Source organism: Cavia porcellus, unplaced genomic scaffold (assembly GCF_034190915.1).
Source record: "Cavia porcellus strain 051 isolate PalLab524CR breed Dunkin Hartley unplaced genomic scaffold, mCavPor4.1 scaffold_4, whole genome shotgun sequence".
NCBI classification, from domain to species: domain Eukaryota; kingdom Metazoa; phylum Chordata; class Mammalia; order Rodentia; family Caviidae; genus Cavia; species Cavia porcellus.
The window spans coordinates 67,787,453-67,808,574 of record NW_026947487.1 but is presented as its reverse complement, the minus strand read 5'-3'; the positions used below and the strand labels follow the sequence as shown (position 1 = coordinate 67,808,574).

At 34.4% G+C, this 21,122-nt stretch overlaps 1 protein-coding gene across 3 annotated transcripts in view; it reads right to left on the bottom strand.

The window, feature by feature from the left end:
- Window positions 1-21,122, bottom strand: part of Cnot6l (CCR4-NOT transcription complex subunit 6 like) — a 122,721-nt gene that overhangs the window by 53,005 nt on the left and 48,594 nt on the right. For all 3 annotated transcript variants that reach the window (XM_063247219.1, XM_063247220.1, XM_063247221.1), the window contains one exon: window positions 8,818-8,907. In XM_063247219.1, coding sequence (XP_063103289.1) covers window positions 8,818-8,907 — 90 coding nt within the window. The remainder of the gene's footprint in view (window positions 1-8,817; window positions 8,908-21,122) is intronic.

Below are 21,122 nucleotides of genomic sequence, written 5' to 3'. Positions count from 1 at the left end.
TAAAAGAGGAAAAAAGGGGCTGGGGGTTTAGCTCAGCGGCATAAGCACCTGCCTTGCAAGCAGGCGGTCGTGAGTTCGATCCCTGGTACCGATAAAAATGAAAAAAATGAAAAAAAAAAGAAAAAAAAAAAAAGAGGAAAAAAGACATACAATGGAAGTTTTTAAAGCAAACAGGAATTCATGTACCTTCCCCACCACCACCACCACTTAGTTGTATTACTATCAAAGTGAATTTTAAAGAAAAAGGCAATGACATAAGAATTTAAAAACCAGAAACACATGAACATACACCTTAAAATTTATAATTAAAATATTGAAAAAACAGAAGAAACAACTAAATAATCAAAAGGGGACATATTAATACAGGCCCACAAGTAATGAAAAAAAGTAACCATTAAATATACATAAAGTACATTCAAATAGTATGATTGACAAACAAACTGGTATATACAGAATTTTCTATTAAACATCTATAGAAAGCATATTCTTTTCAAGTACATGTTTAACATTTACGAAAAAATGTGGTGGTAATAACATATTTTAAAAATTTAATCCAAGTTTACAATCATCCTGAACTAAGCTAGAAAACTCTGACAAAGAAAACTAGAACTCCTCTGAAAATAAAGAAACTTCCAGATAATTATATTACAAGAAAGAAATGATACGGACTATCAGAAAATATGATGAACTAAATGGTGATGATAATTCTACAAATTAAAAATGTGGAGTAAGCTAAAAGCCATGTTTAGGAAAAGGTCTAAAAATGAATATTTTTTTTAAAAATGGAAAAAACTGGAAAAAAATGACTAGAAAAGTAACTTCAGATTTCATGTTAAGTTAGAAAAGTAACTGCAAATGAGACCTAAAGAAAATAGAAAAAATAAAGATTATTGATATTGAAAATGACAGTTATAAAGAAGACCAATGAAGTCAAAAGTTGGTTCCTTTGTTTTTAAAAGAAAATATTAATGAATATCTGACCTGAGGAAATGACTTTCTATGAAATACACAGAAATAAATCAAACAAACTAATATACCAAACGGAAAAGTGACTTCATTAAATTTCTATGCACATTAAAATATAAGAAAATACTATGATATAAGAAAATACTATGAAACACTTTACATCAATAAATTTAAAGATTAGATAAAATGTGTAAGTTTCCAGATAACACAATTTTCAGAAACTGATGCTAAAAATGGAAGTAAGAATGCTTCAATAGTTATTAAAGAAATTAGTTATTTAAAATTTCTTATAAGAAACCTCAGGCTCAGATGTATTCTGCAAATATTCAAGAAAAAAAGCAACTATTTTAAACTCTTCCAGATAACAGAATTCTCAACTAATTTTATGAAGTCAATATAGCTGTAACATTAAAACTTGACAAGAAGAAAGGAAATTACTGGCCAATCTGACTCAAACACCAAAACACAATCCTAAGTAAAATATTACTAAAGTAAACCTAGGGATATATAAAAAGGTTTATAATAGATCACAAACTATTTGCATTTATTCCAGGAATACAAAGGAGATACAACATGGGGGGGGGGGTCAATACAATTACAATATAACAGAATAAAGGATAAAAATCATCTATTTACATCAGTAGAGAATAAGCATTTAATAAAATTCAACACCTACTGATTCAAATATTCTCCTAGCTGAACCAGACACAGTGGCACATACCTGTAATCCCAACACTTAGGAAGCTGAGGCAGGAGGACTGCTGTGAGTTCATGGCCAGCCTGGGACACATAGGAAGTTCAAAGCCAACCTAAACTACACTATATAGAAAGAACTTGTCTCAAAATAAAGTTTTCCTTGCTAAAATGCAACAGCATATGCCTATAATCCCAGCTACACTGGGGGCTAAGATAATTGGATCACAAACCAAGGTCAGCCTTGGGAACAGATTGAGATTGCATCTCAAAAAAGAAAAAGAAAAAAAAGGAAAACAAACAAACAAAACCTCCAGCAAAGTAGTAATATAAGAGAAAAATTTACTGGACCTTAATATTAATAACACATTAAAATTAATGCACATTAAAACGTAACACCTTAGGAAATGTGAAAAGAATGTCCATTATCACAACTTTCAATTAACACTTTACTGTTAGCCCCATCATGTGGAATAACTTCAAGAAATTAAAAAAATAAAGATTAGAAAGAAAATAATAAAACCTGTTATTATTTGTAGATGATCTTGACTGTAAAAAATGAAATTAAAATGTATTAGGATTATGGAGCCAGGCACAGTAGCACACACCAGCAATCCCAGCACTTGAGATTGAGGCAGGAAAATCACCAGGAGTTCAAGGCCAGCCTGAACTATGTAACAACAGCCTGTCTTAAAAAACAAAAAACAAGTTATTAAGATTACAAGCAGTTTGGCAAAGTGGCTGAAAATATATACATATAGTATGTGTATACACACATACATATAATGTATATAGAACTAGATTCGATAGAAAGACAGATAAATAGATAGATATTTAGGTTTTTTTTTTTTTTTTTTTTTTTTTTGAGACATGATTCACTACTTAATCCAGATTGACCTCCAACTCTCAGTCCTCTTGTCTCAACATCTGAAGTCATGCGTGCCAGGCCTGAAAATAAATATATTAGTAAGTAGCAAGATTTTTCAAAAAATAACATCAAGAAAGTTAATCCTTGGAATTAATATACAATGTTCAAGACCACAACAGAGAAACCTAAAACTCAAAAGAAATTACAAAAGGCAAAATAAATGAAGAGCCAGGCCTAGTGTTGTAGATATATCAATTCGTTCAATGCAATCCATTTGGAAAGAAGAGAGATCTGAAAGCTTAATTTTCGAGGCTGGGGATTTGGCTCAGCGGCATAAGCGCCTGCCTTGCAAGCAGGCAGTCGTGAGTTCAATCCCCGGTACCGATAAAAAAGAAAAAGACCAAAAAAAAGAAAGCCTAATTTTCAAAATTTTAATAAAAATACCAGGTAAAAGAATCACATGCACAAAACTTCCCAAGATTCTCTGCAATCAGATCAAAGGAGATTAGCTGTATTTGAGCATCAGTTTAATAAAGCTATCATAATGAAAGACTCTGTTACATTACTCAAAAGACTAACAGAGCCGGGTGTTATAGCACAGCCCTATAACCCCAGCCACTGGGGAAGCTGAAGAAAAAGGACTGTAAGTTTGAGGCCATCCTGGGAAATCCAGTGAGATCTTTCCCCAAAATTGAAAGAACGAATGAACAAATGAACAAATAAACACACAAACAAAAGAAAGGAGGGAAAAGTGGGAGGGAAAGAGGGTAAAACTAGTGAACGAAAACACTGAATTCAGAAACAGACCTACCCCTACAGTGACACTTGATTTACGGCAAATAAAGCACTAAAATACAGGAGTGAGCCAAACATAGTGGTGCAAGTCTATAATTCCAGCTACTCAGGAGGCTTACACAGGAAAATCACAAGTTCAAGGCCAAACTAGACAATTAGGTAAAACTGTCTCAAAATAAAATAAAGGACCAGACATATAGCTCAGTGGCAGTGTACCTGCCAGTAAGTATAAGGTCATCAGTCCAATTCCCAGTACCAAAATAAATTAATTAAAATAAAACAAATAAAGGGCTGGGGATGCAGTTCAGCATTGAGTTCAAAACAATAAAAAAAGTCTCACCAGTAAGTGATTCAGGATCAATATAATATGCATTTAGAAAAGTCATTAAACGTAACTCTTACTTTACACAAACATCAATTCCAGGAAGGTGGTAGCTCTAAGTATTGTAAGTTAAAATATTAAGAATTAATTAAGTTAAAATTAACACATTGGGGAAGGGGGAAGATGGCAGAACAGTAAGCAGCAGAGTAAACAGCCTCTCTGAGAGAAATAGCCCAGATGCTGGAATATAGTATTCTGGAGATGACAAGAAGGAAAAAAAAAATGGGTCCCTCGACCCAGGAAGAAACTAAAGTGAGAATCAAAGCCCATAGAGAAAATTAAGATAGACAGACAGACAGAGAGACAGACAGAAAAGACAAGACAGACACAGAAGGTGGTAGTCAAAGGTGCTTTCACAGGAGCCAGTCCCACTGTGAGAGAAGTGCCACTCTGGAATCCAGAGATGCATGGTCACAGTGAAGCTGGGGGCTGGCAAGCCCAAAGGCCTTGGCAGGGAGATTTAGCGGCGAGGGAGCAGCAGACCAAAGAACTGCACTGGCTGGCAGTGAGTGTGGGGGACTCCCCAGGAGGAGTTCTCTACAGGAGTAGGCAATTGGCCAGGCACCATTTTGGAGTTAGGCAGGATAAGCCCAGGACCAGAACTACAGCTGGCTTCCTTCAGTCACTCCTAGTGCAGAGCAGACTGGTGAAAATTGCTTGGACTGAGTCCCACCCCTGTGCATGTCCAACACCGAGGTTTCCCTAAAGCTATCCCTAACCAACCCCGCCCAGCACACACAAACTTGGTGAAGATTCTGTGGTTAACCAGCTCGGGAGGGAAGGGCCAGCCTGCCCTGCCCCCATTTATACTCCAGTAAGTCACTAGCACATTGAGGAACACAGCAAACAGCAGGAATTCCTAACTAACATGCTTCAGAGTAGTTATAACCAATACGGGAAGTGCCAGGGACCCCACTACCCACTTGTGTGGAAGAAACCAGGAACGTGACAAGAGGAAGAAGCAAAAGGCAGTCTCCAGCCTCCAACCCAAGATCAGGAGTGGCACACCTGCAGTTTTTGAAGTAACAGCAACTGACATAAAGAAACAACCTCATGAAGCTAAAAAAGAACTTAAAACAGAAATACTATTACAAATAAAGGAAGATATAAGAAATATAACTAAAGAATTGCTAAGCACCTCTAAAGAAGACACAGAGGGAAGAACAGGGGAGCATAGAAAAAGGAGGGAAACCTTCAATGAAGAATATAGAAGACTCAGAATCCATGAAACAGATTCAAAGAGATTACCAGGAAATTAAAAACTCCATTGAAAGCTGGGAAAACTGCTTAAAAGAAACTAAAGATAAGACTATCAAACCTTGAAGATAGGTTTGCAACTAGTGATCGCGAAGGAAAAATTTCTTAAAAATATCAAGGAACCAGGAAATAACAATACAAAAGCTAAAAGGTGACAAGAGGATCTATAACTTAAGAATAAAAAATGTGAGCGAAGAAGCAGGAGTAAACACAAATGAAATACAAGGGCTATTTACAGAAATAATTAAAGAAAACTTCCCAAGCATAAGAAAAGGAAATGATACTCAGAGGCATACAGAACTCCAGCCAGCTATAACCAAATAGATCTTCATATAATAATCAAGATCCCAGAAATTCAATACAGAACAGAATATTAAAAGCTGTCAAGAGCAAAGAAATAGATTATCTATAAAGGAAAACCCATTAAGAATCATGACAGACTTTTCAACATAAACCATCAAATCAAGAAGAGTTTGGAGTGAAGTATTCCAAATCCAAAAAGAAAAAACCCTTCAATCCAGACTCACATACCCTGCACATCTCTCAAAATTAATGGAGAAACAAGATGCTTCCATGCAAAGAGGAACTGGGGAGTTCATGACCACCAAACCAACCCTATAGAAATACTGAAGAACATTCTAGAGAGAAAAAAGACCATAGTTTCAGAAACAGCGACAGAGGGGCTCACTGAATGGGGCACACAGTGGAATGAAGGGGAAAAGTAGACAACCAACAGCAGAAAAACAGCATGGCAGAGACGAGGCAAAGAAGGTTGGCAATAATCACTAATATGGATGGCCTCAATACTCCAAAAGAAACACAGGCAGAGTGGGTTAGGAGATAGGGTCCATCAATATTCTCTATATAAGAAATACAATTAACCTGAAAGAGAGTTTATAGATGGGAAAGTCAAAGATGAGAAAACAATGCTCTATGTAACAGGAATCAGAAAAAAGTAGGGGTAGCTTGCCCATCAGCTGCAGATTGGTTAGAAAGACATGAAACTTTTATACAATGGAGAACCACTCAGCTACAAGGAAGGAAAACCTTGAGATTCTTATAGGTAAATGGATAGAACTTGAGTTCATGCCCAGGGGTTAAAATGGTTCAGAATCACTTAGGTGAATAGGGGGTTGCCTCCTTTAAACTAAAGGAGTTAGTGGGATACAAAATGTACAATGCACCCTGTGAAAGTGAAAGGGGAGGAACTGTCTAAAGAGAGAAGGCAGTGGCCATTATAATCTTGTATCATGATTTGAAACCCATATTGTTTTTAGTGCTCTGTTTAGTTTGGTTTTATTCTGTTCCATTTTGTTTATTTGTACTAGATTTGATGGCATGGACAGCTATTCCAAAGACAGCAAGATATACTATGGTAATCATTTTTTATTTCCTATTAACTTAATTTGAAGCCCTGTATTGCTCTGTCTTGTTTCGACTGATTTTATTAGAATCTATTTTGTTAGTATCAAGTCTGAGGGTAAGGCAACTACTATGAAGACAGTAAGATTCACTATGATACCCATTCTGGTTTGACTTATCTTTTTTTGAAGTCCTATAATGTCTCCAATGTTTTGTTTTTATTGGTTTTGTTTTGTACTTCTCTGTTAAATTTTACTATGCCTGATGATATGGCCAATTCTTTTGAAGATAACAAGAGGCATTATAGTAATCATTTTTGATCACCTTGTATTTTGGTTTTAAGCCATGTACAATGTCCATCCTTTTGTTCTGACTGATGTTTTGTCTCATTTGGTTTTATTTTTTTCAAAAGGAAAAAAAAATAGGACACATTTATGTGGCATGGAAAAACTCTTAAAGAGGACATTATTAAGTTCAAGTAAAATTTCTTCTGTTCATCAAAAGACACAGAAAATACAGCATGAGACAACATATGTACAACATACATACCATTAAATTAGAGCTTATGTCTAAAACACAAAGAATTCCTTAAAACTTACACACAGCTTATTTAAATAGCTCTATACAGAGATATTTTAATGTAAATTGGAAATATCACACACATTATGTATACAGATTAAACTTTCACATATTTCTAACTCCTTACTAAGAGACTTTTGTGTAATAATTTGCTGATTTCTCTACCAATCAACTTTAAGTCTTTTAGCCAAAAAACAAATTTAGATGCTATTAAATGTTTTTCCTAATTGTAAACCTTACTCTTCTTGTATGAGAGGAAAGGTGTCTTTCATGATAGAAATTCAGAGTATAGCCAAAACATTGTGACAAGGGCACCTTTATAGAAATGTAAGACTCTTTCCAAATTCTGTATCTCAAAAAGACATTATTCCAACAAAAACATCTGAATTCAGCAGTATCTCTACAGTTACACATATTTTAAATGCTTAAGCAACAATAACAAAAAATGGTTAAGTAAAATATTTAATAGCCTTTGTATATAAGGCAATTTGCATTTGCAACATGACTATTTTAGTACCATAACTGGCATTCTTAGTTTAAAAGTATGCTTGCAAAATTTCTACAAATACACAATAACTATATCTACAGATGTTCCTTGATTTACAGTGCTATTAGGTACTGATTATCATGAAACTGAAAATATCCTAAGTCAAAAATGCATTTAATAAACTTAACCTAACAAGCACCATGGCTTAGCCTAGCCTATATTAGCCAACAATCAAACAAAACCATAATCTGTACCAAATTCAAAAGATAGTAACTATACATCTTTTTTTAAATTTTATTTTAAAGAGGGTAAAATTATGCAGAACAGATCATAAGAAAACAACGTAACTATACATCTTTTTTTAAAAAATTTTATTTTAAAGAGGATAAAATTAAACAGAACAAAACAGATCATAAGAAAACAATGCAAGAGACACAGATTTCAAAGCAAGACAACTGGAGATCTTCACTGTCTATCACACTGTCTCTTGTTTACTTCCAAACAGTTGTCCGTATCTTCATGTACAATGAATTCATACAAAACAAAATAGTATAAAACTGATCAGAACAGGATGATGAAGGCATATTAGTCCTTCAAAACCAGACAATAGGAAAGTCAACAATGGCTGCCATAATGACTCTCATTCTCTTTGAAATAGTTGCCCATACCTTCACATATGTTGAAATTAAACAAAACAAAACAGACTAAAATCCCTCTGAACAAAGAATAATTGTACTGCTGAATTTTATATCATGACGCTATGGAATCAGCACTCGGTACCTTAGTGTCTCTTTTTCTTCAAAGTAGCTGCTCATTTCATTGTGCATTATATAACTGATTCACATAAACTGTTTAGAAGTTCTACGCATGCATAAGTTTCTCTACATGTATACCTATTCTTCCTGTATTAGAGGCAAAATCAAGACAAAACAAAATTCCCAGAAAAATACAAACGAAAAAGACATATAAACAAGAGCCCAGAACACTGACAATATAGGCCTTCAAAACAAGGTGTTATGACATAATGTGGGTGTAACTATATATCTTTGCGACCAAGAGCAAGACAACCTTGGGTTCACAGCTCTGGCATTAATTAGCTGTATGTAAATGACTACTCTGTGAATCTGCAAATTTGTATCTGTAAAATGTGAGTATAAACCTATAAAACTTAGGTTATTAGAAAAACTGAACAAGATAATGTTAATTAAATATAGTTTACTAAAAATAGTTATATATATAATATAGTTTACTAAACAGATATATAGTTTACTAAACAGAAATCACTCAGGAAATGTGAAAAATGTTCTGCTATTATGGGATATACCAAAAGCAAAAATGCCAAACTTAGAAGCAGGTATAAAAGTAATCTGTGACACATTAGCCAATAATGACATTTGTAGAGTTTACTGCTTTGGCATTATTAGTTACCTGCAAGATTGTCAAGCATGAAATTCAGTAGCTTTCGGGTTCCATCTGGGTCCTGGTACAAGTTGAGAATATCCTGTGACAAAGGATTGCCTAAAAGATAAAAATAAAACCCATAAGACTTATAATTGAAAGACACGACAGAAATGTATACTATGAAACACAATACTCCTTTTCTAAGTTGATTTTACTTTATTTAACCTATTACTGACATTTAAAGATGTATGAATTTAAAGAAATATACTTCAAGATTTAATCATGAAGAAGTTTTTTCTCCCCAATTTGATTATATTGTGAACCTAGAATTTGGGCTCATCAAATGTGCATACACACACACACACACACACACACACACACACACACACACACACGAGTACTCTTAAATCAATTCTGAAGCAACGCTATAGATAAGATTAAATTTCTGACAGGCAAATACCCTGAACAAGAAAGAATACGTGATGTCATAAAGAGGTTATCTAAAAAGAAAAATATTTCAAGTGAAAACAAAACCTATTTCCAAACGAGTGGTTAGTGAATTGTGAGAGAAAATAAAAATTCTATGCCCATAAATTCAATGACTCAGAAAAAAATGAACAAATTCCTTGAAAGACAAAAATTACCAAAGCATATGCAAAAGGACTTATAAAATCATCAAAAATAGCAGAGTAAGGACTTCAAACATTTGCCACTGTGTAAGAGCAAAGAAAACCTGGTAAAAACTGTCAAAATCACCTACAATAAAGGTATGACATTTCATCAATCACAGAGTACAGATATAATGGTAGTCCCATAAGATTAAAATGACCTAAAAAGTATTTTTCTAGTGTTTTTAGTAATGCTGGGCAAACAAACCTATTGAGTTTTACCAACCTATAGCACAAAAGTATACAGCAGACAAAATAACGACAATTCAAACTTTTATAAAAGTATAAAACACCATTATACACCATTATATACAGGGCATGGTATTTGATAATAAACAAACATATTACTGGTTTTCGTATTTACTATCCTATACTACTATGGGGGGTTGGGGGGGGGGGGGAGACAACCAGGGATATAACAACCTCGTGCTTACCAGACAAGCACTTGAGCCACTGAGCTAAATTCCCAGGCCCTACTATCCTATACTCTTTATCACTGTCTCAGAACATACTACTTCAAAACACTATGTCCTATTACATTGCAGCAGCTTGACACATCTCATGTTTACTATGTCTCTTGATTACATCAAGAGGCCATGTTGAATGTTTGATCTACATTATTCAGGTTTGTGTAAGAACATATTTTAATGAACACACAGCGATGAAACTGCTTAACAACACATTTCTCAAAATACATCCCTGCATTTAAGAAATACAAAGTTATTGCTCAGATCTCTGAAACACCCAGGAAGAATTTATTTAAGAAAAAAATGTAGATTTTTGCTAAAAATAGTGATTTGTAGAGTTTTTACTTGTGATCTCACATTGCCAGGGCAGCTTTGAAGCCAGATAAACAACCAAAACCAAGCTGAAACTCTTTCAAAGCCTTGCTTCCAGAAAGTAAATCGTACTCTGACCTGGGTGGTGAGTCTTAAACTCTTGTCCAATGCTGGAAGAGTTCTCCTTGAAGCACGAGGCTGAAGGAATGTCTGAGGAAACCTTCACAGGCAAACGTTTATACTGTGACAATGTGAATTATAGAACAGTTGGGACAAATGAGAGATAAACCAAAAAGCTTACAATTAAAAGCTTGGGAATGAGGTATCTTCAGAGACTGAAAATATTAGCCATGTTTCTGGCAATTTAGAACATCATATACAGAGCTATGCCTTGCTTGGGAAAGATCTAAAAACAGTGTTAGCTCTCACCTCTACCTGACCTTGAAACTATGCCCAAGTAGGAAGGGAAGGTAAAGTTGTAAACTTTCTGGCTTAATATTGAAGGTGTGCCCTAAACACAGTCTTTGGCAAAGAATGGGAGATTTACTGGTTCCAGACATACAAGAAATCTGTCTAATCATTAGCTGAATTATTAGCTAAGTAGTAACATATGAAGAACACTGAATGAGTTCTACAAGCAATGAACCAAAGCTGGAACCTAGGAAACTAGTAACACCCTACTTCAAAAAAGGGGGAAAGGATGCAGTTCAGGAAAAGCCTCAGGGTTTCCATCTCCAGTACTCTGCCCCCATCAAAAGGAGAGAAAATAGCAGAGTGAAGACTGGCAGCAAAGCACACACTTCCTGGACCTGAAATCCACACCCTATAAAACTTGGTAAAGAGAAAAGGAACCAAGAGCTCTGGGAAACAGCACACAGGCAAACTAGGAATTAGAGAAATGGAAGACAATCCAGAAAAAAAGAACAAAGCCATCTATAATATTATCCTGGGCTCCCAAGGAAAAGATCCTGTCTGCAAACACAAGCTAAACCCTAAGATCGGCAGTCCCAGGGAAAAACAACAAACAGGCTCTAGAACAGACCGCCATTATTGTAAGCTACAAATACACTGCAGGATTTTACCCAGAAAGTGACTCCTGCATTACAGGATAGAGATGAAAACAAGATACAATCCTGGGCAGCCATTTTGGAATTAATTAAGGAGTCATTTGGGGAAGGAGTTAATTGTTTAAGATGAAGTTACTGTGGAAATCAGAAGTTACAGAACTACTATACTTCAGGATTTCTGGAGCCACCCTACCAGTGACTGGATGGGAGCTGACCAACAGAAGCAGCTGTAGGGGGGGATGCTAGCCACAGACTCTCTTTAAGTTTAAATAGCAATGAGCTCAGGCCACAAAAGACACAGTGGTCTCACTCCATGCAAGAAAAGCCAAGCTGGTCACAAATGCTTTTCGGGGGGGGGGGGGGGTAGCGCACGCGGGGAGTCTGAAACTAATGAAATTTTAAGTCCAGCAAACTGCTTCACCCACCCCCTCACTACCTACATCCAGCACAGAACCTGGTGCTCTGTTTGCTTTCCCCAACTGCCAATGTGATCGTGCATATGCCTGGCCTCCAATGGTTACCATGCCCCTGGAATGTAGACACAGGGCTCTTGGAGTAAAGAAAAAAGGAGGCTTTAATTGCTACCACACCCCAAGGGTATATGAATGCAGGGGTGGGGATCAAGAGCATATCACAAGCTAAAAGGCCACACAGACAGACAGACATAAAAGCATGGGGCACACAGAGAGAATGGACATGAAAAGCCCCTAGAATGAATACAGCCCCAGGGCAGAAACTGGACCATTCATGGGCCTTCACAGCAGGACTCAGAACACACAAGCATATGCTCACATGTAACACAATAGAAATATCTGACTTGTTTCTGACTCTATTATTGTGATCCATTTCTTTGCTATTCTACATAAAGGCTTAGTTGTTGCTATTAATTGGTTTTTAGTGCATGTCAGTACAATAAATGAACTGTCTTTGTGTAATCAATATTACAAACACTTTTTCTCAGTGCTGCCTGAAGTCTTAAGTATCTAAAAGGCTTTGGTTGACTACTGCTAGTATCTACAGAAGAGCTGGAAGGACAGAGAGGTATATGCCATGGAGTAGGAGAAAGAGGAGGGATAAAGAGAGGAAATATTAATTAAATGGCCTGTGAACTAAATATATATATATATTTAGTAAAATATATGTATACTAAATATATAAATATATACACGTATATTTTACATATATATATATATATATTTTTTTTTTTTTTTGGTGGTCCATCTTCTGTGTAGTGGTTGGAGATCAATCCCCAGAAGACTGGACACTAAGAAGAGCCACAAGTATACTCAGTATGTTGAAGAGGAATGCAAATATAAAAATATAATCCAAAAAGATACATCACAGGAGACAGATTATAACTAAAGAGCAGGGATAAAGTTTCTCTACCCCAACAGATCTTCAATTTTCAGTACAAATATCAGAAAGCATGGCAATAAGATAGCCCTGAAAATCCTTACACCTCTTTACTCGCTCAAAGGTTAATATCCTGGAAATGAAGGCAAAGATGTTACAGGCAAAGAACTAAAACATAAATGGTAAAAATGTCTAAACAGCTCTAAGAAGAAAGAGTCAAGCAATTTCATAAGATGTTTAGTGAACTTAGAGGTTTTTACTAAACAGAGAAAGTATTTTGCTAACAAATGTTTAATAAGCTTAGAAAAATAAAGAATAAAGTAATTGAGTTAACCAAGACTATACAAGATATGAATAACTAATTTGGTAAAGAACTAGAAATTATGAAAAGAAAGCAAGGAGAAATGTGAGATGTAAAAAATTCAATAGAAAGCATTCTACCAGATTTGACCAATATGAAGATAGTGTCTGAAACTGAAAACAAGGTGTATGTAGATCATAAATGATAACCTATAAACAAAAAGATACATGCAATCTAGATCTAACAGCTATTAGGTGACTCAAAAACAAATAAATAATAAACCCACATCAGAAGTATAGGAATAGGGGCTGGGGATTTAGCTCAGCAGCCTAAGTACCTGCCTTGCAAGCAGGCAGTCGTGAGTTTGATCCCCGGTACCTATAAAAATGAAAAAAAAAAAAAGACAAAAAAAAAGTATAGGAATAAAAGTAAACTTACAAGTTGACTCAAAAAAAAAAAAAAAAAAAAACATAACAATTTCGAGAAGTTTCCAAACCTAGGCAAAGAAGTATTCAAATTCAAGAGGCATAATGCACCCCAAACAGACATGATTAGATGAACCCCTCCATGACACCTTAAAATCAAAATTCCATAAATTCAACAAAAGGAAAGAATACTAAGAGCTATTAGAGAGAAACATCAAGTAACCAATAAAGGCAAGCATATCAGAATCGCTATGGATTTTCAACACAAAACTTAACACATTCACAATAGGAGCTGTAATTCATATGTTTCACTGCAAGGTGACTCTGATATGAATTTGACTGTTCTTGCCCACTTGAACCACCAGTGTGGTACACGCATGACTAACACTCATCAGGCAGCTTGTACCATTTCTCAGGCAATCTTTGAAAAGCATTAATTTAGCAGACTAGATGTCATCATATTACAATTCCTGAAAGAAAATATTAAAATGGTATAAAAATTGCAATACAGCTAATCTGCAGTTGTAAATGCATTATTATACAATGGGATTATAGCAATGGGATACTTGTAAGACTTTGGTTAAATTTTAGAGAATTATTGATAAGCCATAAACCTGTGAAGAAATGTCATGGTCATAAATTACTTGAAAATAAATGTGTAATAGTTTTGTAACTGATACAAATAGCTAATTTATATTTGTATTTGGGCAGACCTCACACAAATGTTAAAAGCCAGAAGAGCCTGGAGTGATGTAGTTCAAGCCTTAAAAACAGACAACTTCCAACCTAGGTTAACATATCAGGAAAAAGCTTCCTTAAAATAAATAGAGAAGAAGGTCATTCCATGAAAAATAACAACTTAAGAGATACACGAAAAACAAATCAACATTCCAGAAAGTAATCAAGAATATCCTAGACAAAAACAAAGCAAACAAAACCAAAAAATAAGATGAATACATCAAGCGAGACTAAGGATAAAAAAATGAAGCTAAAACAAGAGTCACCAACAGGAAAAAAATCACCAGCAATAAATACACACCTTTCAGTAATAACTGTCAACATTAATGACCCCAACTCCCTTCAAAGTGTTGTAGAATTCAGTAGTGAATCCATTAGGTCCTGGTCTTATTTTTGTAGGTTTTTAATTACTGTGAATTTCATTGCTTGATTCTGGATTGTTAAGAGTTTTTACATCTTCTTGGTGCAGTGTTGGTGATTCGTATGTGTCTGGGAATCTGTCCATTTCTTCAAGATTTTCAAATTTGGTGGAGTACAATTTTTTATAGTATGGTAGTTACTAACAATTTTCTGGGTTTTGATGGTGTCTTTTGTGATTTAGTCTTTTTCATCACTGTCTTCATTAATGGGGATCTTTTCTCTCCTTTTGTAAGTTTGGCTAAGGATTTCATTTTTTCAGAGAACTTGCTGTTCAATTTATTGATTATTACTATTATTTAGTTTCAGTTTTATTTTTGCTCTGATCTTTACGATTTCCCTTGTACTACGCTTGACTGTAGACTGTTGTTTTAGTATCTTGAGGTTCATCATTAGGTTACTTGTTTGAACTTGCTGTCTTTTTCTAATAGAAGCATTGACTGCAATAAATTTCCTTTTTAGGACTGCTTTTATTGTGTCCCATAAGATCAGTGTACTGGCATTGTCACTTGAGTGAATTTGTTGAATTTCTTCCATGATCCATTGAGTTTTCAGAAATATGTTACTAAGTTTTCAGGTGTTTATAAATTCTCTGACATTTCTTTTGTGATTGATTTCTAGCATCAATGCACTGTGATCTGATAGTATGCGTGGGGTACTTTAGATGCTTTTATTTTTATGTAAGCAGGCTCTATGGACTAGTATGTCATCTCTTTTGGAAAATGTTCTGTGTGCTGCTGAGAAGAATGTGTATTCTGTTGTAATAGGATAGAACATTAGATACCTGTTATGTGCAGTTGTTTGAGTATGATTCAACTCAGGTATTTGTTGATTTTGTTCTTCTCTTTGTGAAAGTGTGGTATGGAGGTCACTCACTGTGGCTGTATTGTTTAGTTGATCTTTTATGTCCAACAATTACTTGTTTTATGAAATTAGGTGTTGCAATATTTGACATGTATATACTTATAATTGTTATCTCTTCCTGTTGGAGTTTTCCCTTTACTAATATTTAGTGACTTTCTTTGCTTTTTGTGATCAGTTTAGATTTGACAATTTTGAGGAAAAGATTGCAACTCTTGTTTTCTGTGTCTTGGTCTATGAAATATTATTTTCCATCCCTTGATTTTTAGTCTATGAATATCTTTTTGATAGGTGTTTCTTGAATGCGATAGAGCGTTGGATTCTGTTTTTCAATTCAGTCTGCCAGAGAATATTGTAGGGCATTCTAGAGAGAGAGAAAAGTACTAGGATTCCAGGAACAGTGGCAGAGAGGCCTCAATGAATGGAGCAGAAAACAGAATGAATAAGACAAGCAGACAACTGATGGCAAAAAAGAGCAAAACAGAAATGAGGCAGGGAAGTTTGGCTATAATCTCTAGTATAAGTGGCCTTGACACACTAAATTTAAAAAAAAAATTTAAAAAAAAGAACCACACATGGAGTAGATCAGGAGGTAGGGTCCACCGAGATGCTATTTTTAGGAAATATAATTAACATGAAAAAGAGTACATGAACTGAAAATCAAATATGAGAAAACAATGCTCTATGTGACAGAGAATCAGAGAGTAAAAGGAGCAACAAGACCAGTATTTATGGATAGGTTGGAAAGACAGGCTTTAATAGGTAAAGCAATACAATTAGAGGTCAAGTCTAGGAGAGAGAAGGTTCGGAATCACTTAGGTAAATAGCAAGTTGCCCCCCAACCCAATTTAAAACCAAGGGTCTTGGTAAGACCCAAAAATGCACAGTGTACCCTGGGGAAGTGAAAGGGGAGAGAGAGTCTTAAAAAAGATGGCAGAAGATATTGTTAATAGTGTATCAGGATTTAAAACCCACATTACTCACACCACTCTGCTTAGATTTTATTCTGTCCCAGTTTGTCTACTTGCATTAGATTTGAGGGCACAGAAAGCTATCCCAGCAGCATCAGGATATAGCATACTACTCATCTTTAATTTCCTATTAACTTAATCTGGAGCCCTGTATGACTTATACTGTTTTACCATGACTGATCTTAGTTAAATCTGATTTGTTTAATTGCTATTTGGTATCGACAGATTTTATTCAAAACTGATATAATTGATAGTATTAAGTCTCAGAGTATAGGCAACTACACTGAAAATGACAAGACTCTATGATACACATTCTGGTTTGATAACTGTTTCTGAAGTTTTATACTATATACAAAGTTGTGTTTTTATTAATACTGTTATGTACTGATATATTCAATTATGCTATGTCTGATGATATACCAATTCTGTTGAAGATAACAAGAGACAACACAGGAACTATGGTAGAACTCCTTGTACAATGGTCTTCTATGTTTTCGTTTCATGTGTTTATAGGAATACGTTTTGTTTTGTTTTGTTTCTCCCTCTAATATAAAGGATAAAAATACATGTTAAGACTCATGCATGTGTAGAACCTATAAACAGTTTATAAGAACTGATCTTATGACACATGATGAAATGAACAAATACTTTGAAGAAAAAGAGACACTAAAGTACCCAGTGCTGATCTTGGAGTGTCATGATGTGAAATCTAGCAATAGTATTATTCTTTGTTCAGAGTGATATTAGCATGCTTTAGTTTGTTTAATCTCAACATAAATGAAAATATGGATAACTGCATGTATGCTTAAGTGTACAGGATTGACAACCACATTACTAAGTTTTGTTGGGTAGTTGAACAGAACTGTCTGCAGTCTCACTGTTTGAATTCTCACTTTATATGTTCCACTTTTTTATCTTGAATAACTATTTGTAAAAGGACACTACATGCATCAACTAGTGATTTCTTACTGTTTATTTTTTTCTTTGAATATATGTATTATTTCTACCTATTTTCTGTTTTGTTTAGCTTTCTTTAAATAAAATTAAAAAAAAAAAGAAATAAAAATAACTTTAGGAAGGGAAGAAATCAAATTATTTCTGCAAATGACAAGATCCTTTACATAGAAGACCCAAGAAATTTCACCAAGAGTCTCCTTAAATAACTAAATTAAGCAATGATAGGGTACAAAATGCAGCAGAGAAAAATCAACAGTATTCCAGTAGTGAAGTGAAATAAATCAGAAACACAAGTTCAAATAGAGCATGGTTTTTCTTATATGAGAAAACAAAAATACAAGTAAATAGCAAAATGAAAGAAAAGCAAAAAGAGATGCAAAGGGAATTTAGATAGAAGGGAGAGTAGGTAAAAATAACTTAAGATTCATTATATGTACATACCAACTCCCCACGATGGATATATTCATTATGTACTACAAACATGTACTAATAAAGATAAATAGTTTTAAATATGTTTTTAAAAACTTCCATTCAGAACCACATTTCAAATTCTGATAATTTACCAAGGTGACAGAATATGAAAAGACAAAAAAAAAAAAAAAAAAGATACTCTCTTAAAATGAGCACTGAAGAAGTAAGCTGCAGGTCTCAAATTCATGTTCACAAGGGTACACAAACTAATGCGCTACATTGTTCTCTACTAGTAAGCTATCACGTGCAAAAGTTTAGGTATAGTAATTACCCTTCTAAATCTCTATGGAGCTATCAGGATATAATTCTATCGTAAGTAGAAAAGTACGTGTTTAAATTTTTAATTGTTTTAAGAATTACAGACAAGTACAACAATGCTTTCTCCCCAAATAGAGAATATCAAAAAAACAAAAAAATTCTAAAAAGGAACCAAACATAAATTATAATGTAGGAATCGACAATGAACAATAACAATCTCTAGAAGGGCTCAAAAATAGTCTTGAGCAGGTTAAAAAAAAAAAGAAGAAAAAAAGGTCCACTGCACTTGAAAATAAGTCAGCTGAGGTTAAAGACCACAAGGAACAAAGAAAAAGAAACATGAATAAAGTTTCAGAGGTCTACTGGATACCATTAAGGAAACTAATGTGCAAAATAGGAGTCCTAGAAGGTAAGTACCAAAAAGAACTGGAAAAATTAAAATATCAAGAGCCAAAAGCATCTGAAATTTATGAAAATTAGAAGCATATCCAAGAAGTTCAAGATTTTGCATGCAAATAGAAATAAAAATACGGGCTAGGTATTTAGCTCAGAAGCATACGTGCTTGCAGTGCCTGCCTTGCAAGCACGCAATCGTGAGTTCGATCTCTGGTACCAAAAAAAACAAAAGAGAGAGAGAGAGAGAAACAAAAAGTAAGCATGAGAAGTTATGTTTATATCAAAAAGACTTTAAGCCATAAACTGTAAAAGGAAACAAGATCTTTACATAAAGGTAAGAGGAACAATTCAGCAAGAGCATAACAATAGTAAATATACATACACAAAACAGTGGACCACACAAATACATAATGGAAGCATTGATAGACTTAAAGAGACTCCAATATATACAATAATAGCTGAGAATGTCAATAGTTCATATTCATTAATGAATAGATCATCCAGAGGAAAAAATCAGCAAATACTTACACACCAAATGGATTTAACAGAGCATTTCATCCAAAAGTTCTAGAATGTACACTGTTCTCATTAGTGCATAAAACATTCTCAGATATAGACCATATGTAATGTCACAAAACAAGTGTCATCAAATTTGAAAAAAATCAAAATTGTTTCTTCTTTGACCACAATGAAATAAAATTAAAAATCAAAAAGTGGAACGAGAGAAACTGCAAAAATATTTGGAAATTTAGCAACAGTCTCCCAAACAAAATTTGAAGAATTTAAAAGATAAATTTAAAAATTTATTGAAACAAATAAAAATGGAGAAGGCACACCAAATTTTATGGGATACAGGAAAAGCAGTACTCAGGCTGACATACATAGCAGTAAGTACCCACATATAAAAGTAGTAAGATTTTAGATGTGCCACCCATTGATGCAACAGAATGAACTAAAAAACTAGAAAGGACAAATGAAACCCAAAGGTAGTACACACAGAAATAATAAATATGGCAGACACAGATGAAATTAAGACTTAAAATATAAAGGACTGATAAAACAAATATTGGTCTTTTTGTTTTCTGGGTAAAATAGATTAAACCCAACAACTGTTCACCATTGAGCTACATATCCCAAACTCTTTTTATCATTTATTTTAAGACTGGGTCTCACTAAGTTAGCCTTGAACTTGGGGGCTTCCTGCCTAAACCTCCCCAAGTAGCTGGAATTTCAGGAATACACCACCCACCACACCCAGCTTTTTTTCTTCTGAGACAGTATCTTGCTTAGTATGTGATCTTTTTGTCTCAGTCTTCCAAGTAACTAAAGGTATTTCCAAGTTAGTATAGGCATTTGCCCCCTATTAGTCAAAAACTGGCTTTTTGCAAAGGTAAGTAAAATCAGTAATTTTTAACTAGACCAAAAAAGAGAAGAGTGGGAGGAGGTAGGCGACAACATAAAAAGAAACTACACAAAATGAATCGAACATTTAAACATTAAAATAGAAACAAACTACTGGAAGAGAAAGTAGGTACAAATCTTGAAGTCATAAGTATACAGAGTTCACGAACAAAATAAAAACTGCGCGGGATATACTTTAAAGAATCAATAACTGGGATCTCTTTTGCATGTTAAAAGAAATCACCGACAGAGTGAAAAGAAAACGCACAAAATAGGAAAAAATTTTAGTTAACTGTCCTTTGACAAAGGATTTCTATCTAGAACATGGAAAGAATTTAAAAAATCAGGCCCACCAAATCCAAAGACCCAATTTTGCATCTGAGGTGAATATGTACTTCTCAGGTGAAGAAATACAAACAGCAAAAATATACGAAAAAATGTTCAACATCACTGATCTGCACATTAAAACAACACTGAGACACCATCTCACTCCAGAAAGAATGACTACTGTCAGGAAATCAACCAATAACAAATGCTGGAGGGGCTGTGAAGAAAAAGCAACTCTTCTCCACTGTTGGTGAGAGTGTATGTAGACTGGTGCAACCTCTATGGAAATCAGTGTGGAGATTCTTCAAAAAAACTAGGACCAGAGGTCCCATTCAACCCAGTTATTCCCCTTCTGGGTATTTTCCCAAAAGAATTTAAAACATTATACTATAGCGATATGTGTGCACCCATTTTATAACAGCACAATTTGTAATAGCTAAATCCTGGAAATAACCTGAATGCCTACCAACTAAGGAATGGATAAAAAAAGATGTGGCAATTTTATACAATGTAGTACCACTCAATTACAAAGGAGGATAAACTGGAGGCTTTTATAGGGTAAATGAATGCAACATGAAACCATACTTATAAATGAAATAAATCAGACTCACATGTGTAAGCATTGTATTGTCTCCCTGATGTGAGAAACTAAAAGCAAGTAAGTCTAACCTGTACAGTAATAGCATGAAATGAGAAAAATTGTTAAAAAGGACAAAGGTACTAGGATGGGGAAAAAGGAAAAGAAAGGAAGGTAAAAAGGAGAAAAAAATGCAAGTTAGTTATGCTATTAGTTAACTTAGTTCAAAGAAAAGGAAGGTTTGTGCTAATATCAGTTGAAGGATTTTTTATGCCCATATCTTTTACACTGAGTAATTAATGATACTATGTAAAGTATTAACTATTGTTATTCTGCTATTATCTTGTTATGAAATTGTTTTATCT